Source organism: Orbicella franksi, chromosome 1, assembly GCF_964199315.1.
Source record: "Orbicella franksi chromosome 1, jaOrbFran1.1, whole genome shotgun sequence".
NCBI classification, from domain to species: Eukaryota; Metazoa; Cnidaria; class Anthozoa; order Scleractinia; family Merulinidae; genus Orbicella; species Orbicella franksi.
The window spans coordinates 26,413,871-26,440,430 of NC_138145.1; the positions used below are offsets into that span (position 1 = coordinate 26,413,871).

Here is a 26,560-nt window from a genome sequence, read left to right on the forward strand (position 1 = left end):
TTTTGAATGGTGTTTTAATTAAAGTACGTTTTTTCATGTTTCAGTGGTTTCCTTTTCCTGCGGTTAATTTGTCCCGCCATAATGAATCCAAAAATATGCAACATGATGTCAGGTGAGTTAGCGTTTTTTATAACGCAGTAGAAGTCATTATCCTTGAAAAGTGATTGATCCTTGGTGCTTTGAACTTGTTTGTTACCTTTTGTTTTACGTTTTTTCCGGGACTGGGCTACTCACTCGGCTGATTGTACTCTTTGCCATTGTTGACTTCCCCTCAGTAGTTCAGCTTCATCCCTTTGAAGGTTACTTGGCTGGTATACCATGTGACTTTAGTTATTCGGGCTTGCATTCGGAGGAAACGCCGTTCGATTGTTTTTTTTTTGGTTAGGAAGAACAAAACACCTCTCGGGTACAAATGTTGCAAGTTTTACGTCAAATGATAAATTGCATGGTGTTTCTTCCTCTTGAACAGGACATTTCGTCAGACAAGGGTCATTTTTAACTCGTGAATTGCGATATCAAGTGACGAGTTGCAGTGAGTGATTCACTGATTGTGGATGCATGTACTCTCTTGTAGAATCTCCGTCATCTTGTGCTGCTCGAACTCTCACACTTGTGGCAAAGTGTCTTCAAAACTTGGCTAACTTAGTTGAATTTGGCGCCAAGGTACGTTACAACTCTCAGCATCTGAATTTTGTTTCTAGAGTGTTATTTTTTTTTTCGCTTCAGTCATTAACAGAATTGCCCTCTTGTCGTTTGATTACAGGAATCATTTATGACACCAGTTAATCCATTCATTTTAAAGAACAAGGAAAAAATGATAGCGTTTTTGGATGAGTTGTCGGTAAGTCAAAGCGTTAAGTGTTGTTCGTTTGTGTCTGAAAATCAAGGTCAGTCAGTGATAGCTAAATCCCTCTAGGCGTTTACAATAGCTGAAGTCCAACAGCAAGAGGTTTCTCCTTACGTATTTCATATACAGTGGACCCCTCTTCACGGTAGTTCCAGTATTCATACAATCTTTACTGTATAGTACGGGGACCTCCATTGTACAGACACTGAGCTTTGCCCCTGCTTGGTTTACTGGCCTGTCAAATACAGTCATGACAGCGAGGGCTCACCAAAGATCAGCCAGAGCCCTGTAAGTGTCTGAATTTGTTTGTGTGTGAGAAGCGTCATACAGATGTCTTGGCACCTTCCAAGACACAAAACTGAATTCAAGGTGGTGACATTACTCATTGAACTCAAAGAGATGACATTTCTAAAGAAAGCCAGGGATTTGCTTGCCTCGCGTACATAGGTTTTAAATAGATTTTTAGTTATTGTATATTTAAGAGGGTCACAAGTTTATTAGTTGTATAACTATTAGGTGTTCACCCTCTATAAATAAAGATTGGTTGATTGATTGAACACGCCGATAAAGTTGCGCGATGTTCACTGTAGAGTCACGTGCATTATCGAGATTTCCACAAAACAGATTTGTCTATGTATAACTTTTCCTACATTGCAACAGCAGGGAATCAATGTATTTTACTTTCCCCTTAATGTCACGCCCTCAAACAGTCTTGTTCAAATCGTTGTTTCATTTTCCAGAACGTGACGCAAATCCCGCCAAGCACCGAGCAAGTGTCGTCAGATCCATCACGTGACCTTGCTGCTGTTCACGACATTTGTTGGGCGTACAAGTCAGAACTCCAACAGTTGAGCCAAACACAGGTAATAAATTGCTTTCTGATGTGTTCATATATAACTCCATTTATATCTGTACTTTGGAGAATTTGGATATATATTCTATTTTTGATCAACTCCTGTATTCATGTGACCTGCAAGCTTGACTTTGTATTAATATTTTTTGCGAGAGGTTAGCTCCTGATCAAATAATCAAGACCGTGTCAGTCCCGGCTATTGATTCCATCTTGGAATAGGCCTGACCTATAGCTTTGCCGCTCTGTTTTAAGTTTCTACAAGAGACTATAGTCTGTTGGATCATAGTCTCTTGGTTTCTAGCAGAAAAAAAAATTCTTAGATTTAAATACCGATTTCGGTGATTAAAGTTGCGCGATGTTCACTGTAGAGTCACGTGCATTATCGAGATTTCCACAAAACAGATTTGTTTATGGATAACTTTTCCTACATTGCAACAGTAGGGAATCAATGTATTTTACTTTCCCCTTCATGTCACGCCCTCAAACCTTCACATTTCATTACCGAGCTTAAAATTCACCATCTTTATTAACTTATCACTACTCACGATGAATTCGATAGCGTTGATCCTAGCAGTACGCAGGACACCTATCATATATGAACTCAGTTAAATGACCGTGCTCTCCATGAGTTCTCGTAGCTCAGTGGATAGAGCGCCCGCCCGGTGTTCGGGAGGTCATGGGTTCGATTCCTGTCGGGGACTCAGAATTTTTCTTTGTCCCACGCTCGTGTCATGTTGATTAATTCACCTTCACATACGTGACATTTATTTACCTAACAAAATAGGATATCTTATAACTGTTGCAAACTTAACATAATAATCACATTTAATCATGTACTTCGCGCAACCGATTTAAGCACAGATACCTCTTGTCTATTAAGAAAACTGGATTTTCTGAAATTGGATCAGAAACAACGTTCCCCTCGGGCAAGCTGCATGGTTACTTTGCCTTGTAGTTAATATCATCCTGTTCAGGTCATTTTGTTGTCCTCTCGGAATACTCATGTTTAAAATTATTTCTCTTTGACTGTTAAAAAAATTAACTCATCTTGGGATTGATCAAAACTCGGATTGTGTGGGAGTAATACGTGCACTGAGAAGGAAACAAATTCTACTTCATGTACAAGCACAAAATAAAATGTAGATTTAATTTTTGCTATTTCAGCCGGGCTTGAAAAAGCTCGTGGCGGTCACAGAAACCTTACGACAACGGGAACAACAGTTTCTTCAAGAAAATTGCAGCTTAACAAACAGAACAGAGAAATTGGTGTGAATTGACCTCGGCTCACACAACACAGTATATCTGCAACCAAAGATTGATGACAGACATTGATGAGCTCTCCGCCAATCAGTGATTAAGAAGGAAAAGGCAAAGCCAATCAGTGGTTAAAACCAACACGATTTGGTCACGTGACTTACGTCTGGAATCAGGTCAACATATGATTGGTTAGGAATTGCATATGTCAAGCCTGATTCATGGGGATGCAAAGCCACTGCAGTAAAATGGTTTTCATCAAGTTCCAAGCTCACTACTTTTCATGCAGCCAGAACGCCAGTTGAATGAAGATGCTTAGTTTTGTATTTATTAATGACTTTTTTTTTTTATCGCCGATTGTTGTCGATTGTAGTTTTTCTTGCTCGTTGACAAATTTCATATGATCCAAATTGAAAGCTCGACGGTGCATCAAACAGGCATCTTTACACAAGTCATGCATCACTTCATAACCAGCGCATGAGGTGTGTCCGTCTTTGATGAGGCACCCCGATAACACCTTGTCAGCTCCCTTATGGTTTTGATTACTTAAGCTTGAAGACTCGCTCAACAGTACAGACACAGTTTAAGTTTTCTTATATTTTCAAAGCGAATCTCGAGGCCGCTTTCTGCCAAGAGGTGTGTATATGCTGTCTGAAAGTGTTTTGGTTCAGGGAAAGGTTTTGTCATTGTTATCGCTTCCGTAGACGGTAGCTCTAACACTCGGTGCTTTCCTTCGTCTTGTTTTAGCCATTTGTTCGATACAAATGTGTGGTTTTTCTCTGTGTGTATTGACTATATCAGCTGAAAAACCTGCGTAACTGAACCAAACCACAGCGCCGGCCCAGTTAAGAATATCTTATGATATAAAAGGTATCTGGGCTTGTTCACACCTTGTTTCTAAAAAGCTTTTAAGCAACGCTGATCAGTTGGTGTTACAGTTGTAAGCTGCCTTAAAAGGTCGCAAGTCTTGAACTTTTCCCGCTGTAAATCGTAGTGTAGAAGTAGTTTATGAGTTTCATGAAAGTAGACATTTTACTAGAAAATATTTGTAAATAATGAAAATTAATTATAAAGTAGGCACTTTAACAAATTTGAAAACTGAATTAATAGACCAGAAGCCCTGGAAATGTTTCCTGAAGACTGCAAAACTGACAAATGTTTTAAATTCAAACCCCTTTCCCTTGCCACTTTGTCAAACGAATCTATGGTATTTTCAGTATATGTGAAATCAAAATAAAATTGTAGATACAACCACAGAAGAATATGAAAGTGGAAATACCCAGATTTCACGTGATCACCAAATTTAAAAGTTGTTATAACAAAGTATTTTGTAATAAATAAAGTCTTTATTATCTGATCTATAGTCACTGTTTTGCTATCATTATTAGTTACAATAATTATTTCTTAACATCTTGTCATCTCTTTCAGTGGCTGTATAGCTAAGTGCATGACTACTATAAATAAGATTTACATTTTTTTTTACGTTTACAAATACAAACTTTCTTGGTCCACCATCTTGGCCTCTACAGAAAAATACATTTACATTTTTAGAAGTATTTCATCTCCCTTGCTAAGCGTGGTATATATTTTCCAGTACCTTGTTCTGATTTATCCATTCAGTGCCCTAGTATCCGTCTTTTATTCGCCACTTCAGAAACGAGAAAAGTCTGGGGCAAGTTTCATCTCGCGGTCCCTTGTGGGACTTTTCATTACATGGGGACAAAACAAAAGATGGAACGTCATATTGTCCCAAGTAATGGTCCTACAGGGGGAGTGCTAATTGGATCTCGCCCCAGATTTCTTCTCGTTTCTAAAGTGGCTAACTATCGTAAGAACAACGAACGAAATAGGCCATTTCCGAGTTTTCTTGTGCCTCTGTTTCAAAACGAGTTTTCGTGCAAAACCTTTCTTGTGAAAATGAGCTTGATTTGCAGGAAAGTGAACCTGAACGCGGAACTCATTTTCATATGAATGGTTTCACACGTAGGCTCGTTTTGACACAGAGACAAAAGGCAACTCGGAAATGGTCAACTCACTAAATGCAATGTGTCTGGGTTTTGAAACCGTATGATAGATACGAATACTGGTATGAGTCTATTTACAAATTTAAAGTTCCTTGTTACAAAGATCAAAGTTTTTTTTTTGTGTCCGTGAGCATTTATGGATTTCTGCTACCGTGAACTACGGCCTATCACCGCCCCCTCCCGCTCCTTCCTCCAGCTTATAGGACAATCTACCTGAAAACCAACATATGCATCTGGTTATAAGCCCCCCTCTATCTTTCCTTGCTTTGAATTCGTCTTATTATGATGTTGCAGCTATAGCTCGTTTCGAAACGTTTTTTTCTTCCTGTTTTAAGCCGCCTCGGATATAAGCCCCTCCGTTTACAAGCCCATCTAAAAGCTGAGGGCTTTTAAGCGGCCGTTTATGCTATGCGACTGGTGAAACACCGAGTTTATTTGGTTTTCTATCAACGATTCCCACAATCCCCCTTCGACCATTAATTTTGGTGTTTGTAAGTGACGCAGCAATTCAGCCCTTTCTAGTAATGGTCCTTTGCTGGTTAGATTCAAATCACTATTTGAACTCATGCTCTTCCAGTGAAGCGGCCTCTGTCAGGTTAGGTAAAGGCTTGTCAAATCCATCTTTACCACACAGGAAATAGCTCACAATCGTTCCTTTTCCCTGAAAGGAATGAATATTTGTAACTAAGAAAGAAAATGTACTCTGTAAATGGGTCGTAATTGAACATACAAAGCAACGCTAATCTCGTACCCAGTCGCCTCTTTCCCGAAGAGTAGTGAGAAGATCTGGGGGCGATATTACTTCAAGGCGGGGCTGCTAAGCTAATCCATATTTGCTCCACCGGCAAGTCAACAAGACCACATGGCTTGGAATTTTCGCTCAAATCACTCCAGATCGCTTCAAGTCCGGGGATTTAAAAGGGATATCAGGACATTTGGTCTTAAAGAAAAGGTTTGAAAGGAATTTAAAATCGCAAAAAATGGTTTCGTCGATCAACAGCCATGCAAATTTAACTGTGTTTGACCGGAGGTCCTTCTTTCCTGGACATTTGTTCATGAAGTCAACCAACAAGCAATCAAAGGTCAGCACGTAGGTTTTCTGGCCCATTTAACATGCGAAATGATTCGTCAACGATGTTCTTTTGTATATATATTCATGCATGTTTAAGGCTTACTTGCAGTTCGTCTTTGAACTAATATTCACTTCGGGAATATATTAACTTGATTTTACATTGACGTCAGTGACTGAACAATAACGTTTAAATTTTAAGTTGAAAAGGTCATGTCCTGCATGTTTTATTTTTAAATTGATCTTTATGTGACTGGCTTTTAAAAATCGATAAAAAGGAAAAGATTTATCGGCTACCTTAAGTGTGACTGGTCCTCTTTCTTCTAAGTAGAATCCTCCAAGTGTGTCCAACACAGCTTTACATTCTGGACTCACATGGATTCGAAGTGCTGTGGATAAAACAGGTCTTGTGAAACAAGCTTGAAACAACCGCAGCTAACTTGGTAAGTTCTTGATTAAGGAGATTTTGTGGCTGGAAAGCTGCTGGGCTTATATAGTAAGACTAGGTAGACTTTGGTAGACTAGCCCCCAATCAGATTGGAGTAAAAATATTGCTAGTTGCTTAATGGTATGGAAACTGGGATAAACTTAAGCAGTATGGAAAATATTATTATAGCCTGATGTAGACTTGACCTTTTGCCATACATTGTACTTTACATACATACATTTTATTTGTTATGAAATTAAAATTACAATTGTAACATGCCCACGGATAGCTTAGCTAATCTAGGCGGGTCATGTTTGGACGAGTTGTACTTAACAGTCCAATACAGTAAAAACCAGTGTGTAAGAACCTACGTTTTTTGAAGTCTGACAAAATAGGTCCCTGTATTTTAGGGTAGTTATTGGCAATTTAAGCTAAGTTTTTAATTAGGTTCTTCATTTCTGTGAAGGAGATACAGTTGCTGACTACCAGAAAAATAAATAAACTTGGATTTGGTCATAAAATATTTAGTATTTATTCCCAGCTGTATTATGATAAGTCTTGCACAACTGATTACAGAATGTACATGTACCCTGTCTTTATAACAAGAGCTGTATACCCACATATAAGAACCTGCTTGATGTTGCTTGGCTAAACAGGTTCTTATATTTTTGGGTATAAAAATGGCAAATTTCTGCCAGCAGGGTTTTAAACCATTAGGTTCTTACATGTTGTCTTTTACTGCATTCCTCTGTTTTGGAATAAATTCATGTATCATGCTCTCATTAAGTGGTCATAGGCCAAGTACAGTAATTTTGGGGTATCAAAGAGCCCCCCCCCCCCCTCCCACTCCCTCACTTCCATGCCCCACCTGATCATGGCCCCAAAAGACTACAACATTTCTGATCTCAGCAGGGTTACAAACTAAAAGTTAAAATAAGCCTGTGGTTTTTTTGGGGTGGTGTTAGGGGGGCGGGAAGGAGGGAAGAGGGGGACAGGGAGGTAGTTTATTATTTAGAGATGAAATCCACCTTAACTGTGGCTAGTTTTTGTGGAGGTCCTCTAGAAAAGGTTGAATAGGAATTGTGAGGCAAAATCTATTACAATAATAGTAATTGATGATAGTAAATTAGTATTTGCACGCTTTCTATAGATTATTCCAATGTACCTCACAATAACTTATACATAATGTCACACTCAACCAGAAAATACACAGACCAGTTATTGTGAGAAGCGTGTACATGTGGTGTTAAAGTATCTGCATGGAGCTGGGTCCTGTCAGTGCTTGACTGAATACTGAAGTAATGCAAAAATAACTGAATACTGAATGTCCATACTTTATATATACTCACCAAGACCACTAGATTCCATCCTTGAAGCATAGTTCACAGTATCTCCAAACAAACAGTATCGAGGCATTTTGAGTCCTACAACTCCAGCCACACATGGACCTGAATTTATTTCAAGGGAAATATTAGTATACTGGTCAGTAATGATAACCATTAATTTGTGGACATAAGTTTGCGGGTTTTTCAAGGTGGCAGATTCTATATTCTACGCTCTATATTAAAATATTTTTTGTTTATTTATTTCTCTTTGAATCATAAACTAGGTGATCATGAAATCATGAAAACACCTGGTCATGTGTGTGTGTGTGTGTGTTGACTTGCGGTGTACACTGTAACCTTTGAGGCCTTGCCATACATCATCTAATTAGTATATTCAGTTGCCAATTCCCTAGAGAAGAACTGTGGTATATATTCTCTTGCTGACTAAACAGAAATCTACATATAACACAAAATAACATGCGATCTCTTCAAAACAGAAACCAGTTCAGTTACCTGTGTGAATGCCAATCCGCAGTTGCACTTTTTTAGTTTTCATATGAGGGACGGTGAAGTCCTTGACACAGCTCAGCAAATTAAGCGCCATAGCAGCGATCTCACCAGCATGCTTGTTGCCATTCCGAACTGGAAGTCCTGACACCACCATATAAGCATCACCAATGGTTTCAACCTAGTAGATTTTTTTAAAATTTACAACAACAAATGGAAAACATGGCTACTTACAATAAATATTGGATACTAGCACCAATTATGATTCTGTATGTTATTCTTATAATACTCACAGTACTTAATTATGATGAGCTACTTACACGACACTTACACAATAGATTTACTGGGATTGAGCATAATGAGAGAGTCTGACTGGTGCAGTAATACCAATAACCTTTTCATCAATTTCGTAGCTATCAGTTAAACTTTCAGCCCATTTCTCAACTACATACATACTAATGAGTCACACGCATGTGCACTGTATACACGTATGTCTCCCCCTCCCCCCCCCCCCCGGTGAAAGTACTTTACCAAGTTTTGTACAGGGGGGCTGTGCCCCAAGGTCCAACCCCTTACCCTTTAGTATACCATTTGGACAGAAAAGGTACCCCTTTCGTATATCTATTATTGAAAAAAGGCACCTCTGTCACATACCTACTTAAGAACACTGCATTCCTTTTCTAAACCCTTGGAATGAAGCCAATGAACAATACTTCGGGAGAAAATCAAGCATTACCAGAAGAAATGTTAATCCAAAAAACAGGTTTCAGTTATTCAGTTCCCGTTCACGTTATATCTAAATGACAGATTTCCATACCCGTTCATATACCTCAACTTGTGAATCCCTATGCTTTCATATACCTGTACAGGTACCCATTTTGGGCAGAGCCTCCCCGCATAGGCCGGGAGGTACCTCCCAGGGTGTGGGTATATGCGTATACGCATTTTTCTGCTGGCGCAAATTACGAGTACATGTTGGTTCGCTTATTTCTGTACTCCCCTGTAGCAGGAAATTTTTGCAGATCTCAGATTCCATCTATCGGTAGAAAACGTTCCGCATTTCTAAGCTGACAATTGTATTCTCGAACAATTCTCATCTATCAGGTAAAACTCTTCCAAAATGAATGAATGCTGAAAAACATTCAGGCGTAGTTGTTTTTCCTCGCTCGGTCCGGCACACTTATATGTTTTCATAAGTAAACGGAGACCGTTATGTATTAATTTTTCCAGATAAAGACCTTGCATGCAGTATCTGTAAATAGACTTTACTTTTCACATTACGCGGTAATCATCGTTTGACGAGGCCTTCCTTTTATCGTTCACATTAAGACGACTAATTAATTACCCGTCGTGCTCAAAAATTACTATGGAAAACGATTTGGACGATATACAGAAATGGTGATGTAACTGTTACCTTGTAGACATCATAATTATCAATCACATTGTCAAACGATGTGTACAGTTCGTTCAGCAAATTCACCACCTGGAAGATAACGCGGAAACAGCGAGTCAACCTCACGAATCGCCTTAATTGTTCTGATGAAGTTTATAGAGCTCATTGTTGAAGTTATTATTACAGCTACTTTTTTTGATCCTCAGGAAACGTTCCGTCAGCCACTTTATTACTTGTTGAGAACAGCTGTAATACTAACTCTCCTCAGAGTTAACTATGAGGCCTAAAGGTTGTCGTATTAATATTAACGACGCTGCATTGTAATTTTTTTTTTTTGATATGTTATTTTCAACCAATAAGTAGATTACGTAGCCTCTTCGCTGAGTGAACAACGAAACAGATGGGTCATTGTAGTTAATGCGTTTTACCTGAAATGGAGTACTTTCTGACGCCATTCTTGTGAAGCCCACTATATCACTGAAGAAAATCGTGACACTTGAAAAGCTCTCAGCCTCGACGGCTTTTCCAACCTTCAATTCGTCAGCTATCGGCCTATTCAGACAAAAGGTTAATCAGATGTTACACGCCAGGAAGTGCACGGCAAATGGTTTTAACAAAAACTGAGGATGCCAACACCACGCCACACAAGGAGCAAAATAAGAACAAAATTGTCATTTATCCGCATTTTATTTGAAAGTCAATTTGCATTATCGACATAGTTGGATTAAAGCTGCATCTTTCACAAGATATTCTCCTGCACTGAATACTGCCTCTGTTAAGTTAGTTGTAGTAGCAACTTTTTACTTGTAACAACTTACTTGGGTAGCATTTTATAGAGCAACTCTTCTGTTTTGCCTTTTTCAATCTCCAACTGACGAGTCCTTTCATCAACTAGTTCCTCTAACTGATCTGTGTATTTCTCCATCATCTGAAGCATGTTGTCTACGATATCTAAATTTCTACAACGAGACAAGTCCATAAAACAAGTTAGAATAGCTGTTAGTAGTTAGGCTATACTTTGCCGCAAAATATTCAACCTTGGTGACTTTTTTTCCGCAAAAATGGTTTGCCTGTTACTACGGCTCTGCCTTTTTTCCCCTCATGAAGTAAACTATGAATAACAAAATTACTAAATCACTCGGTTCAGTGTAAAGATTCCTCTCGATATGTGGTTAACACTAAGCACTTACTTTCTGCTGTTCATCGTCTTCAGCTGTAGTTTTATGTCGGCGAAGGTTGGTCTGACAGAGGGCTCGTTATCCCAGCATTCCTGCATTAGCCGGATGTATCTGTTATCACATCCCTCCACATCCTTTGGTACATCAGGTCTAAAAGCAGGCACAAGTCGCTTTCTTATCTTCACCAAGACATCTAGAGGAAGGATTAAGTGAAAGCGTTAAGACAGACAAGTCAGGCAACATTATTTATCCTAACTATAACAGAATTTTCGAAACTGATTGGCTATTAGCAAGCCCTATTTGAGTATTTATTAGACGGTTTATGCGTCATGCTTGATGTGACTGGACAGTTAACGCGTCATTTGCGCGCGTTGTTCATTTGACTGTTACACTTAAATGCGTTCCCTCTCTCAATAATCGCGAAAACAAGTCAACCACTTTTATTTGCCAAAAACTTACTCTTTCTGTCCTCTTTTTTCTCAAATTATATTATAGTTCGTGGGAATCCAATTAGTTTAATCACAAGTATGATTATAGACTGAATTGAGCTCCACTCGGTCCTTTTACCGTTACTAAATACTACGAGGTAATTTTTGTAACATACCTTTCGGTTCCAACTGGTAATATGGCTCGTCGCGCGTAAGAATTTCATGGAGTATAATCCCATAACTGTATACATCGCCTTTCTGGGTTTTTGTGCATTGAACGCTTTTGTGATTCCTTTCTTGCAACAATTCCGGGGCAGTCCAAAAGAGACCTTCAGAAGAAAAGAAATCAAACAGAACTAAAGAAATCAAACGTGTCGTAAACGCGGGAAAGGTAAAAATGCTCCCACTCCTCTAAGAGACACGATTTGATGGCTTACTGAGGAGCCTGATATAATCCAGTTACTATATTAACAGTGCGCGAGGAGATACGAGGCCAGTTAGCACTGTTATGTGAAGTGCAATTTCAGAGAGGGGTGGGGAGGGGGAGCGGGGTAGGGGGGCAGGGAATGTGGTAATTTGACGCGTTGCTGGCTGATAGACATGGAGCAGATATTCCATGTGATTGCCATGTCGTGTAGCCGTCAGCTAGGGTTGAGGGTTTTAAAGGAGCTAGGCCACGGTTTGCGCATTTTGAAAAAATCAGCCTAAATTTTTCAAGTTCGTCGTTTGTAATCCGTGTTAATCTTCTCCATCCCTAACTATCCTTGTTCCTTTATGGTTAATCAGTATCTCGTAGGTGCTTTTCTATCTTAGTAAACTATTATTTTCAGGTTTCCTTCAATTCAAAGATAATTTCGTACGTGGCCAAAATAACTCAAAATACCGTGACTTAACTCCTTTAAGGGTGTCAGAGTCAAGTTGAATGATTTGTATCAGAATGTGATCCTCTCTCATTCAGGTTTTTGCAAGTTCCTTAAAAGTTAAAAGCCGGCTGTTGCTTAGAAATGTGCTTTTAATTGCAGTGCTGCGTGCCTAACTACAGCAACGTTGAAACAGAGCAGGAATGTTACATGAAGCAGGAGCTGAGAAAGAAACGTAATGAGATTGACAAGCTCAGTCAGTGTTTTTTGACGGTAAGAAGAGTCTCGTGGTTTGTCCTTATCGTAGAGAATTGTTATATGTCTACGCTAACAGATTCGTGCTGGAATACAAATACATACATATTTACCACTCAGTGTTAAAGGTCGTTATAAAATCAGCATAGCTATGCTACGAAAGAGTACATGTATTATGCCAGCATAATTTCTGATGTTCGATCTACACTATGATGTCCCAAGGTACGCTGACCCACCTGTAATGTATCAACCTTGTAACCAGACACCCGCATTTATTTATTTTTTGTCATGCATCTGATTATCTGGGAAGGTAGCACTCTCCTTTTGATTAGTTGGGGTATCTAATACGTACTCACTACTGAACGCCAACCCGTGCATTCAGCGTTTGAATCCATCCTTAAACATCCTTGTTCCTTTATGTCTTGTTATTATCCCTTTTGGTGTCTTTCTATGTTAGCAAACTGCTATTTTCAGGTTTCGCTCAATTGAAAGGTAATTTTGTACGTGGCCAAAATAACTCCAAAATACTGTGACTGAGCTCCTTTAAGACGATAAATGACAGATACATGTATATTGTTTACACTCGACTTCACAAATGCCGCTCAGGTTTGCCAGAACATTTGGCAGAATTTTCTCTTTCTAAGAGGAGATTAGTACAACGTCTCCTGATTTCTTTTTTGAAGAGGCGAAACTTCGATATGGTACTCTCGGTTGTCTTCTATAGTCCTTGATGCAAGAGGGAATAAAAACTTAAAATCATAACAGCCTTTTGGACAATTCGTGATATTGGGTATGGCAATAAACGACTTACGTCTGTTTTCGGCGTATTCTCCTAAATCCTCTTCTGTTTGATTTGCTTTGACCGAGTCCAAGCCATGGTCCGATATTTTACAAACCCAACGACCGTCAATCAAGCAATTAGATGATTTCAGGTTACCATGTGCTGTTATTGGACTGTTGTGTAACGCTACCATGCCCTGGAGAAAGAAATTAGCTTAGCCATTCTTAGCTTTTTGATAAATCAAAAGATAAAGCCATCACAACTTCAATAATGTAAATATCGCTCACCTTTGCAATATCGTTTGCAAATGACATCCTGAAGAGCCAGTCAATTTTGATATCATCGTTTGCCAAAAGATCCTTAAAATAGGTGAAAAGAGAACGATAATAAAAAAACCAGTTATGTATAATGAATTTGTCCAACATGGTTTAGAAATTACTTAAATCTTGGCTTTTAGAACATTCGTCGTATAAATACATCTGTAGATCCGGCTACCTGCCCTTTTTTTTAACTCTGTAGTTATTTAGGGTAGCCAGGTCCTAACGCTGTTAATGAATAACTTTACAAAATATTTCTGTGAGACCAAGAGGACTTAAAGCTTGTTGTTTTTGTAGCTGCAATTTCTACGAAATCCCTAACAATATTGTATTGAGCTTTGTAACCAGCTTTGTTAATTTTTGTTTTATCTCGGCGGAACTTCGTGACTATCGAGAGATTTATTAGATGTTTTCTCTCTTACTAATTAAGGTTTTCTCGGATTTAGAAAGAATGTACATGCGAAACTACCTTATAATTGTATGACCTATTGGCACCCCTCAAGTTTCGTAGAATTTGCAAGAAATTCATTTGAAAAGTTAACCTGGCGACTGAAATTCTTGTCTCCGAGAAGTTCGGTTTTTCTGCAAATGACTGCCAAGCAACGCTTCCTTCTAAATGCCTTGATAGTCTATGGGCTCGGTTCCAATCACATTACGCCATAGAGAAATGGTTCTCAGAAACCATATATGTATATCAGTCGCAATTAGCAAGAAGTGAGATTAAATTCACCTGGAGGCTTCCTCTGGTGCAGAACATTGAGACTATACACACATTGGGAGACTCAATGCACATTCCAGTGTATTGATTGACATTTTCGTGTATTAAGTCGCGCACCTGTAAAACAGCAAAACGATAAGATTAACCATGATGCCAAAAAGGGAAGTCATTAATAGACCATTTTACAGTTGTCTGCTCAGTGACCTGGCCTTTGGATGGCAGCGAGGCTGGAGTTGACCTTGTTTTGATACAGACCTCACTGCTTTTGTCATGCAAATACACCTAGTTAGCATCAGAACAACTTGTTTTACACGACAAAAGCAGTGAGGTCTGTATCAAAACAAGGTCAACTCTAACCTCGCTGCCATCCAAAGGCCAGGTCACTGAGCAGACAACTGTAAAAGGGTCTATTCTAAACTAACAGACTTTTTAGTCTGAAGGAAGAACAGAAATAGATGAAAAAAAATCAGTTAAACTGGAGGAATAAAGTTAAAAATCTTCACAGCAATTGAGGAGTGACTCAAAGTTTTTCGTAATTTTCCTCGTGTTTAAATAGGCCCTTTTAGTTTAAATACATTGCAAAATATGTACCTGTTTCATTTCCACAAACACTTCTCTTCTCAACTCTATGTTGTTTTTTCGTAGTCGCTTCAGAGCCACCAGTTCAGCCTGAAACATATTATCACGAATAATTAGCGCGCTTGTCAGAGATTATTGTTTAATAATCTAAGTACTATTCATTTTCAGTAGTTCGCAGACGTATCTTAAACAACCGATTAACCAAGCAGATCTTTGTTTTTTTGTACTAACTGATCTATCACAAGACCTGAAAATAAGTGACACCATTGCATGGTTCAAATACAAGTGAGTTTAAAAATTAAACGTGGCTGCTTTTATGCTACTTTAATACTCGTGACGCGCCTATTTTGATTAAGAAACGCAGGCCCCGGTTCAAAATCATTCTATCACGTTACTGGATTAAGCTTTTTTTTTGTCTGGAATAAATAACGCATCGCTGGCACTTGATGATGGTAAGGTTCTTCCTAAGGTATGATCCCTTATCTAAAAGTACCATCCGTACACTTAAATGCCTCGTACCTTATATCGTCCAACGTTTGTGAGACTGATATTTAAGTCACCTCCCATGGTGCTAATGAACGAGCCGGGACCGGTTTTGACCTGGATCACGTACAAAATCAATTAAATATAACTCAACTTGGTAATTCAGGGCTCCCCTGGAAACAGTTTGCGATCCCTAACTGGGCTTTAGAGTGTTTTTATACGATTTCATCTTGCTTTGGGTAACTCGTCTACTCGTTATTTATAAAAATGTCCCGTAAAGTGAATGCAGGTTTCTTTTCGCACTGTGGCTGGCTTACATGGGGTCTATCTGAAGAGAATTTATCTTGTTAAAAATGGTGTCCATATGCGTCTGGTCCCTGCATCTCACCACGCGTAAGGTGCCTTTTGCAACTCTTATGTTTTATTGGTACACATGATATCCATGTCTTGTACTTTTTTTTGCAACTCGAATAAAGTATGGATGTAAATACGCACCAGTATAACATGAACTCATTTTGATTTGTGCGTTTCATCCAAGCGGACTACTCACAAAACCTCCTTTTAAGTAGTTGTAATTTTTGCTAGTTTAATAGATCAAATACATATTCTGGCCAATATTGTAATTCGAAACAAACCGGTCAACCAAATATTTAGGGAATAGAGAATGCAAAGATTGTGAACAAGTAATTATTAACATTTAAAAAATAAGTTTTGTTATAAGCTTTCAAAGTCAACTTACTTTGCTAGAGACTCGGCTGCCCCGAGAGCATAAGATGATGTCTTTGTAATCTATCACCCACGACGTATTCATAAGATCCCTTTCATAAACCTTTCTCCTGGAAACATAAAGGTTAAATCCAGTTAGTAATAGAGAGTAAATGAAATAAAATGTATTAATAAAACTGAACTAAGAAGGTTGCAAAAGAAAGTAGACTAACACTAAGCGAATTTAAGCCGAATCAAATTGTTCCTTATTTACCCAAATAGTTTAAACAACAAGAAGCCGAAGTGAAATTCAGGAAGACTGTTGTTAAAATATGACATAATTGAGGTAATGAAGCACACGAAAACATGTCGTAACAAAATAGCACATCCTGCACAGGACAAAATGTCATAAATGATCAATACGTAGAATGATAAACTTCTCTTATGATCAAAATCTTTGTTAATGTATCATTATTATTGCTACTGTAAAAATATGAGTTATGATTGATTAATTAGTTCAGACCACGGGGGACAATCGGGTCATTAAAGTACTAAATGGACGTTGCACGTTACTTGTAGTAAAGAAAGCCGAGAAGAAGGCCAACAACCAACACCATCAACATCAGGGTCAGAAGCAACAGATAGTTGAATCCTTCTTCCTCATCCTTTTCTGTGGGAAGCAGAAATAAACCCAGACAAAAAATATCCACAGTTTAAAACATTACAGGGTATCCACATGTAGCTTGGGTTAGTGTAACTCTACGATAGCAAGCTAAGATAACATTTTGCATAATGAAATTTCTTTATTTAACAGTAAGTTCCCATGCATATTAGAGCAGACAGCAGCCATAATCAATCTATATTTTTTTGCTTTCCGAAGGGGGGGCGGGGGGAAGGATGTACGCTTGCTTACTTTGTTACATGTCAACCAGAAACGTGCAACCCCATATGTGATAAGACGAAAGACGATAAAAGATGATAATACAAAAAGTCTTACACATATGTCGTAACAAACATCGAGAACTTGAGCGGAATTTAATTCATATTGCGTGTAATTTGGCCAAATTGGCAGAAGCTGACGAGTCAATCACTTTGACGCGTGCGGACTACAATTAACAGAAATTAAGACCAACCGATAAAAGGTATTTATTCTCAATTAATTATATAAGTGGAGATGGCCCATAACGTGTGAGGATGCCAAATTATTTTGGTCTTGTACTTGTTTTACTCAGCTGGTTATAAAACAGATAAATGATGTAGGTTTCTATAGATTTAAATGTAGGTATCAGTACATTGTTACATAGATTTGATGACTCTTTAGAAGGAATTCCTTGCCACAAATTTGAAAGTAAATATGTTTCTTTTTGTATAGTTCTCAAAAGTGTTCTTCCAAGAAAGAACACTTCTACAGCATAAGTCACATAAGTAATCAAATCTCTGTTTTACCTTCGGGAGTCTTCAAGCATTTTTCTCCTCGGAATCCGCATTTAGGTGCATCAAGTGGCACAGTCGTTACTCCATTCGGCCACAGTGTGGTCATATTGTAGACTGTGACACTTTCATTGTTTGGCTTTGTTTGATCAATCTCCGCTATAGGAATCAAACGCCCATTTTGTCTGTTGCTAAATACAAACACTGGTATCCGGTTACCTTCCCCGTTGATGGCCACGTCTCCAGACATGCCTGAAATATAAACAAAAACAGTTGCATTTCTACCTGCTTTCTTTTTAATGAAGTTAGAGAACTGAACTTGCAACTCTTGAATGTCTTGTGTCAAGAAGTAGGATAATTATTCTTAGACATGTCATACATACTAGTAAATATGTCATGCTTTTTGAGTAGTATTCCCTGGAATATCCCACAAGTCACTTGTATTTTACAGGTATACAAACGAGCCTTTAGGCCAGTTTCGTCTCAACTGATAACTAAGTACAAAATTCAGCTAGAAAATAGAGCGGCATGAATTAAAATCTCGTGTTCCGCTATGTTACAATTAACTACACTTTTTGCAACTCCATTAATTTGCATCACTTCGAGTCTCTAGGGAGCCATCAGAATTTCGTATTTCTAACGGTGTCATCATATTAAAGAGGTTAACTTAACTCCCTTGTTGTCAAAAGTAACCCGTTGTAATAACGAGGTGCCCGTTTCGATGTAAGGCGGGTTTCTATTGTACCTTCAAATAAAAATTCTAATAGGCGTATCACCTTTGAAAAGTACATCGCCATTGCTTATGTTTGTAATAATTGAGAATCCATCAATCTTTGTCCCTCCTTGACTTACAGATCGATTAAGACCAACAGCGTACAGTTGTATTGCGTCATGAAGATAGGCGGCAAACTGAAAGGTCTGAAAATATTGTTATTATACATGTAAGAACAAAGGTCGCCACTAGTCTAACAGTTGAACATTACGGACTTGCCTGCAGGGTTGAAGAAGGAAAGATTTAAGTGATGGCAATCACGATATAGAGAAAACCTCTTTCAACAGATCTACTTCCTATTCCTTTAGATATTTAATTTATCACTCAAGCGACAATTTCCTTGTTCCTTCTTTGTTGACATATTGTCTTAAAAATGCATGTAAGTACATAAATATTGGGCCAATATTTTGTACATAAATCTTTCAGAACACGATGTTACTTATCAATTTTACAGAAAATGTTTGCTTGATAAAACAATACTTACAACCGAAAGTTCTGATATATTGTTTGCCTTTATCGTTTCACTGAATTGTCGTACAAACGTTTCGTAGTTTTCTCCGTGTGGCCCCTTCACTGACAGATTAACGGTACCATCGAAAAGTGCCACAAAATCTTCCATGCTCCTACCACCGGCCCACGATTCCTTGACCCAGTTACTGTCGATTGTGAAATCAAGTGTGATGAAGGCGTACTCGCCATTCATCATTTCCAGTTCATTTGCTGCTACAAGAAGCTTCGCCACCTCGTTATTAAAGGCAAGAAGAAAGATAACTGAAAAGAATTAGGTAAGAACGAAGGTTAGCCAAATAGAGTTCTACATTCCTACCTGAAAAACGGAGCGAATGAATGTCTTGGTTTGTACAAGTTTAAGTCGTACATGTATGTTTTGAAATAATCTCCATCAACACTGCGTTTCGTGACTTTTTTGATATATACGAGGGGAACAACAAAGACCACCTTAAATTTGAAAATGTCTGGAACATTTCTTGCATGCTCATTGGTCTAGAGCTACATTCGATATGATGAGACACCACGCGTATTGTTTGTGTTCAAACATTTTAAGTAAACATTTGCTTCGCTCGTGGTTCCACTTGAGTCTTGAACATTTTATTGGTATCTCGTACGAAGTACATTTCTGTAATTCGTATGATTTGATGAAAAGGTGTCTGTTTGCCTTTTGCTCTAGATAAATTCCATAATTGCTAAATTTCATCCTTTTCTGTCTTCAAGATGGAAATCGTATTCGTACACTTCTTACGTCTGGCGGGGGTTCTTTGACACAGTGAACGCTGAATGATTTTTATGTATTATGTATCTTGTTCCTCACACTTTAATACAACATATACATAATTCATTTTTTTTTCAAAAATGTATTCCCACTAAAAAAACCTTTAAAAAAAGAGAAAAATATTGCTTACTTCGCGCTTTATCTTTGACTTGACTTAGGAACGTATTGTGTGAAAACGAAGAACTTGGCACATAAAACCCTTTGAACGGTACGCTGATGTTGTTCTTTTGAAAAATTTCTGTCATGGAGATGGCAACTGGCGTCCACGCGAGATCCTCTGTGGAAATAATAGCGGCACGTGTCCAGTTATAGACCCTCATGGATTGTAAAAGTATATCCGGGGTCTCGTCCAAGTATGTTCTACTGAAAGGTTGTGTCCTTGCAAAAGTGCTGTAGAAGAATCGCTTACTCAACTCCACTGACGAACACGAGTAAGATATCATTGGTTTATTCCAATAAGAGGCCAATAAACCCGCTGACAAGCAGGAATCGGAGCACGCTGGCCCGATGAAAACATCCGCACTATGAAGTTCGTATGTTTTACCGACTGCAGTTGTTTTGTGACATGCGCTGTCTTTGACGGTGTACGTTATGTTCCATTGGCGCGAAAGTCTGCTATGATTGTAAACGTGTTGAATGGCGGGAGCTATAGCAAGTTCTAAAGCTCTTCCAAGCTCAGAAAATCCAGACCTTGATGTTGGCAGCATGACACCTAAATGAATGTTTTCCGACACAGCAAAGTGAATAAACAGGAAGGCGTAAAATGTCCTGAGACGTAAATAACGGATTTCCATGACGGGTTGTCCTCCAGCTTGAAATCTGTGGCAAAAGAGAACAATCAGAAGATTAAATTACTTGAAAGCCTTCTCTACTAGAGATTACTTTTAACCAGTATTCTGTCGTGAGCCAATCTTTGCTTCCCCTCATACAGTTAATTGTTATTATCGCTGAATAATTTTTCATCTGTACACATTGCGTAATGCCACAAACAGACAGCTTCCCAGAATAAAGAGGCACACGACTTTGAGGTGGTATTGTTTTCCTTGCGGGAGACTTCTCTCCGATTTTTTTATTTCGGGGCGTGCGGCTGTGACACAGTCTAGTTTGGGTTACAATCGGGAAAATCAGCGTTATTGCCATGAAGATGGTTGCTATTAGAGTGGAATGTAAATGATGATCTAAAATCTGAGCTGATGCGGATTAACACGTCGCTTTGTGCTGCCGCCGCTCCTCGCCATCTTGCTTTGAAGTCTCTGCATTGACTGGTTGTGTTTCATTAGACATATGCGATAGCTAGATAGATGCATGGTATGACGAGGAACACTTCCTGAAGAAATTTTTCCCTTGTGATACAGTATAATACACTTGTGAGCCAATTAGACCGGCGGTGGGTCTCAGTTAAATCTTGGAATAAACATTTAGAAGCAATTTTTTATGTTTATATGTTATATGTTATATGTTATGATGCACAATATGATCGCTATATGCAAAACACTGAGACTGTTTGTAAACCCTTCGTTTGGAAGAAAGGTCTTTCATGTTGTTTACTGCGGTCAAAATAAACGCACGCAATCGAAAAAAATTAACTTAACGTGGTGTTAATATAATGTACATCGGCATATAACAATAAACTGTTTTTGAAGTTTTGCCAAGTTTTAACGAATCGAAACTGTTTAGAGGAGGCCCGGGTTATTCGAAAGGTGGATAAAGCCATTCACCAGATAAATCACTATCCAGTGGAAAGCGTGGTTTGTTTTGTTAACACTTGTCTACTGGATAGCGATTTATCCGGTAGATAGCGTTATCCACCTTTTGAACAACTGGCCAGTGTCATACCTTACGTTTAAGGTCTAATTGTCCACTTACAAAACAGACTGTCTTCGATTCTTCATCTAGTTTCGTTAGTGCTCATAATTTGCATCAATATGTAAGACTTAAAACAAACTGAGAAAGCCTTCCATCTGTTTGCTCAGTTTGATTTCACGTAGCTATTCTATTGACAGTTTATCTCGTTTGATCAGCATGTTATTGGTTAGATCCCTTTGTTGCCATATCAACCCACTGGCACCTTCTAACTAGGCTCACCAAATTACAGTCAAACCTCGTTAATACGGAAACAAAAGCGGTAAAACCCTACTATCCGTATTATGCAGGTGTCTGTATGATAGAGTTAGAGACTTTTCTTAATTCTGTTTTTTTTTTTTTCTCTGGGATCAGGTGGACTGTTCTTGAGTTGGCAGTAAGGGGAGGTTGGACCGTATATGTACCTGACTTCTGTCTGAGGTCTTCGATCAGGTCTATAGATGTAATTTTAAGTAAAAGACTTAGTTATTTTAATTATAATAATAATGATAATTTTCCTGAGAGTTTTCTTTCTGAAGTTTGTGCTAAAATAACATCAAACTTTTAATATTAAAGAAAACGGTCAGTGTTTTAACAAAATAGAATTATCGCGCAATTAAGTTTCCAGTCACTCTCGGACTTGGTTTTCGCTTGACTGCGGGTGGCGTGTATCAATTTTCAAAGCCAGACGGTATATAATACTGAAGTATGTCAAAACTGTTTATTTTGCCATTCAACGTTTCTTAACTTATTCAAAAAGTGAGTCTTTCAGATTGATGCGACTTGAGACTTTTGCAAAACAAATTGAGAAAAGGAGAAATCTTGACAAATAGACAGCGTTTCTACAGGCGGGGAAAAGTTGCTAAAGCTACATTAACAACGACAGGGACGTTTATTTGGCACGTTAAAAAAAATAAATGCTTTGCGTCACAATACGGATTTTAATTAGTAAAATTCTGTTTCCGCGCTTGTTTTACTTGGTTGCATTAGTTATCTTCATAGAGTGAAAATTACGGTTGTCGGCGAGTGTCGATATATAAATAAAACACATATTTTAATCTAAGGCTCGATTAACACCATCTCTGAATTAAATTCAGTTCCGAAAGGTAATCTGAGTCTTGCGTAGCATCAATTAGCGTCAAAGTGTACTTTCGAGACGACTCGTGTAGCACAGTAGTCAGGTTCAGTCGAGCGATTTATAGGTATAGAAAAAAAGAAACTCGAGCTTTTCGAGTAGTTCTATTTTGGAGAATTGACTAATAGCACAATCGCTGATTACTCAACACAAACACTGTCCTGTACTACAGCACTCGTATTTCTGAACATTTTCCAAGTGTGTTTTTTGCTTCGCATAATACTTAAAATTGAAAAAAAAATCGTTTTATTAGGAAACCCACAACAACATCGAAGAGTATCATGTCGAGTTCTTCCATTTAAGCTATACACTATATTTCTGCACAGTGATTTTCTTTACCCAGGAAAATAATTGAGTGATAGCGAAATTTTTTATCCACCAGCAAACCTGATACTGTGATAAAGTGCGATGGACTGGCAATAATCCGGTTGTGGCACAAGACTTTCGCCGATCCTCAATGTTACCCTTTTGTTACATAACCGAGCTATTACGCGCGCTCTCATTGGTCGATAGGTGTGTTTAGATGAAAGTATGTAAACCCGGTTGTGACGTTTTAGATTCGCGCGTATTTTTGAGGATTATTTTATAAAAGCAACCGTGCACTTTTTCTGTGTTTACACAGCCTCATCTAAACACTCGGAGGGTTGGGAGAATTCTCGAAAGTTAGGCTACGTCTCGGGTTTGCAAAACTGTCTCGAATTCTCCCAACCCTCCTCGTGTTTAGGTGAGGCTTTGTAAACACGGAAAAAGTGCTCTAATTGTTTAAATATTTTACATTTCATAAACAAAATCCAGACGATTAACAGTCGTTAGAGATTTCATTGTTTTCAATGTTTACAGAACTGACTAAATAATGAAAAATAATAAATAATAATTAGTAACAATGCTTTTGAAACATAAAGCAAGTAAAGACTAACGATATAATGTCCCGACATTTCGGCGACCTTATGATGCCATTATCAAGGAATGAATAAATATGATACTTACGCGCGCGGAAGCCTTTGTCTAACTTAACTTCATTTTTGTAAATATACAGGTCTTACCTCTTTTGAACTCGCTCTCATTTATTCATTCCTTGATAATGACGTCATGAGGTCGCCGAAACGTCATGACATTATCGTTACTTTTAACTTGCTTATATAAATAATAATGCCTACTTTAATAGTGTATTTCAAAGATTTATGAGTTACTAATTTTCGAAAGGTAATAATTTATAACTCCGGTGTGTTGTAATTCAGTTGACCTCGTTTGTTTTGTGATTCGAAGTGATTGAAACAGATTGATCTTAGTTTATTTTGATCCATCGGTTGGGATTATTAAATTTCACGGGTTGTCCGAATTTAATAGTATATACTCTACTGATTTTATCAATGTCAGCTGGCGCTAAACAATTTAAGACAAGAGGAATATTGTTATTATTATTCAAATCAATTTCTACTGTTTCGAAGGAAACTTAATGAAGTTGCAACTGATGTTTATGGCAATCTTTCTGTACAAGTGATTGCTATTTTATTACGTCAATAACATTTGCTGATAGCAGGTTACTAAGTAAACCAAATCTTCCTATATGTATGATATAGGGACTCGTTTAAAGTTTTGTTCACAGCAGCGGCAAACAATCTTCGAGAACTAATTAAAAATAGCCACGGCCTATCAGCTAGTACTGATCGCGCAAGCTAAACCACTAATAACTAGTCTCTGGTCCCGGGTAATTTATATAGTAAACAAACAAAACTGAGTACCGCAATTCAAAGGATACCGTCAGAACGGTTAAGCCGTGCATAAAGCTAATATTTCACCCAGGGGTGTAAATTAAACTGCGGTTTTTCCTTTTAATAAATGTATTGTTCGTCTTCGTCCGATGTTGTGGAAACTATTTTCTGATCCTACTAAAGAATGCCTGTTAATTATTCTGTGAATAACACTCATCCACATAGACTTAAGCATTGTTTTCAGACTAATTTCAGACGTTCCTTCTCAAATGCGTTTATGAAATGTTTATCCAAAGTGACTTTAAATTGATATACTAAGAATTTCGAGATCGAAAAACTATTGAACAGATGGAAGAATTGGCATAATTATACCCTGTGTACTTTTATGCTTGATGCAGTACGGCGCGGCGAAAACAACATGGCGAGCGTGCCACTTTTCTGAAGTGCTGTCACTTTTACTGAAATGGTTTGTTTGCTCGGTGATAGGATATGAAGAACGCTTTATAGAGCTAATATGTAGGACCATTGACCCTTTTACTACAATGACAGAGAAATTGATATATCAGTGCATAGGTTTAACACCTGGACTCTCATGTGGTACTGTGTACTAAGATATGATGTAACGCTTTTGAAAAAGTTGTTGTTCAGTGTCCAGTCGATGCTACCAATCTATAATGAAACGTTCTCAAATCTAATATCACGACTAACTACTGGCAATAGAGACTGAGGTTCTAGCCAGACTGAAGGAATAGTATGCCATCGACATCTCGTGATTTCAATAACGCCTGTACGTTTTAATGACAACAGTTTGTGCAGCACAGTAATTTGTTAACAACAGTTTTTCTGTATTTCTTGTTTTCAGTTGAGCGTGAAAATGTGGACATATTTGCTTGAATTAAAACAAAACCTTTAAGACTATAACAACAATCAAAGAACACAAAGCAATGTACGTTCAAGATCCTTTAACAGTGGTTGACTATTCTTGGAGTTTATCTTCGAGAATATGAAAGTAAGTTTAAAATGTGGGTTTGAATAGTACAGTTCCTAACTAGATTTCTATCTTTAAACATTGAGTTTTTTGCCGGGCTAGGTAGATATAAAACTGGTATTCTTTTTACCAAATCGAACCGTTATTGAATACGTTATTTTGCCCGGAGCTGTTGGTGCTATCATCTTCAATCAAAACAAAGCATTTTGGTAGCGACAGTTGTCATCTTAGCGCTCTTACGTAAAACGTCCCTTACGGCGCGTGGAAACAAATGCATCGCAAGGGAATGCAACAAAGTCAGGAATTTATGTGTATACGTATGCGCCAAGGAAATGGCAAAATCACGATATTCTCTGTCAACCTGAAATGACTCTATTTGCTACAACGAATGCAAACTTACCTGTGCTATTTTTAGCCGCCTCTCCTGACTCTCTACTACTTGTTAAAGAGTTTCTCTTCCAGGCTTGTCAAGTTCCGTCAGCAAATTTTTCTTTTGCTCTTCGCAATACGCACATAAACATGTGAATTACTTAGCCCTTTATGAATCGACAAACAATAGTTTTCAATTGCAGTAGTTGTGTACGAATTTCTGCTCCCTTCGGTGGAAGCGGTGGGTGATTAAAGATGTGTTTTTGCATATTTTTCACAGGCGGGTGATCCGGCTGATTGTATGACTCTCTATTAGGTATTATTTATGGATTATAAATGAGTCATGCTCTCTTCATTTTCTTTCATTATTCACGCGAGACGTAACGTGGCTAACAATACGTCCGTCATTGTTCTTGAACGGATGTCGTCTACATAAATAACAAGGGAAAAACAAATAGTTAGTGACAGGACCTTATTATTCTACCATAGCAGCCAAAACAGGAATGATTTATCGACCTAATTTGGTTTCTTTAATTGATATATGACCTCTAGATGCGACGTTAAAGCTCAATTAAAATCGCCCGCTTTTGTGAGAAGCCGCAATTTTTTTGATAATCAATATTTAGTCAACGGTTCGATAATCGTTTTAAATTCTTGCAAAATGTAATTAACAACTTAGGGAAATAGGTTATGGGAATAAAAAAGGATCACCTCAAGCAAATGCGCGTTAATTCTGGGACATCAATATAAAAGATTTGTGTGTTGACATCAGGACTGCAGCACCTTACTTGCCGTTCTCACAGCCGAGCGGGTTTCATTGTACGAATTAATGCTACAATCTTTGGTGATTGAGCGTTTCTCGTTTAATTCTCGTAAAACTCAAAACCAAAGCATTCAGAATGGCCAATCACAGCAAATGTGTTTTGGTTTTGAATCAGATTAAGATCCCGTCCACACTACGCCGGAGAAATTTGACAACGGCGTTTTCACTCTTAAAACGCATCAAATGTTTTCCGTCCA

The 26,560-nt window shown here is 38.1% G+C and overlaps 2 protein-coding genes across 4 annotated transcripts in view; one reads left to right on the top strand and one right to left on the bottom strand.

Annotated features, from left to right (window-relative positions):
• LOC145499707 (ras GTPase-activating protein 1-like) overlaps window positions 1–4,311 on the top strand; it is a 30,239-nt gene extending 25,928 nt beyond the window's left edge. The window contains exons 21-25 of the mRNA XM_081479237.1: window positions 45–112; window positions 575–663; window positions 764–841; window positions 1,588–1,710; window positions 2,865–4,311. Of these exons, the coding sequence (XP_081335363.1) occupies window positions 45–112; window positions 575–663; window positions 764–841; window positions 1,588–1,710; window positions 2,865–2,972 (466 nt within the window). The 3' untranslated portion in view covers window positions 2,973–4,311. The remainder of the gene's footprint in view (window positions 1–44; window positions 113–574; window positions 664–763; window positions 842–1,587; window positions 1,711–2,864) is intronic.
• LOC145499685 (atrial natriuretic peptide receptor 1-like) lies at window positions 4,305–26,028 on the bottom strand. Of its 3 annotated transcripts, XM_081479212.1 has the most exons (21): window positions 25,572–26,028; window positions 19,625–20,313; window positions 18,691–18,977; window positions 18,211–18,352; window positions 17,450–17,686; window positions 16,577–16,673; window positions 16,038–16,134; window positions 15,335–15,415; window positions 14,828–14,905; window positions 14,249–14,353; window positions 13,489–13,560; window positions 13,232–13,397; window positions 11,482–11,634; window positions 10,890–11,070; window positions 10,518–10,658; window positions 10,128–10,251; window positions 9,721–9,789; window positions 8,313–8,487; window positions 7,824–7,922; window positions 6,345–6,436; window positions 4,305–5,639 (listed from the first exon to the last, which is right to left on the bottom strand). In XM_081479212.1, the coding sequence occupies exons 2-21, from the start codon at window positions 20,286–20,288 to the stop codon at window positions 5,532–5,534; spliced, it is 3,168 nt and encodes a 1,055-aa protein (XP_081335338.1). In that variant the 5' UTR covers window positions 20,289–20,313; window positions 25,572–26,028; the 3' UTR covers window positions 4,305–5,531. The 3 variants fall into 3 exon arrangements, with proteins under 3 accessions (XP_081335338.1, XP_081335351.1, XP_081335344.1); XM_081479225.1 differs by lacking the exons at window positions 4,305–5,639; window positions 6,345–6,436; window positions 7,824–7,922 and adding an exon at window positions 8,961–9,018 and having other exon boundaries at window positions 8,405–8,487; XM_081479218.1 differs by lacking the exons at window positions 4,305–5,639; window positions 6,345–6,436; window positions 7,824–7,922 and having other exon boundaries at window positions 8,470–9,018.
• Between the last annotated feature and the right edge of the window lie 532 nt (window positions 26,029–26,560).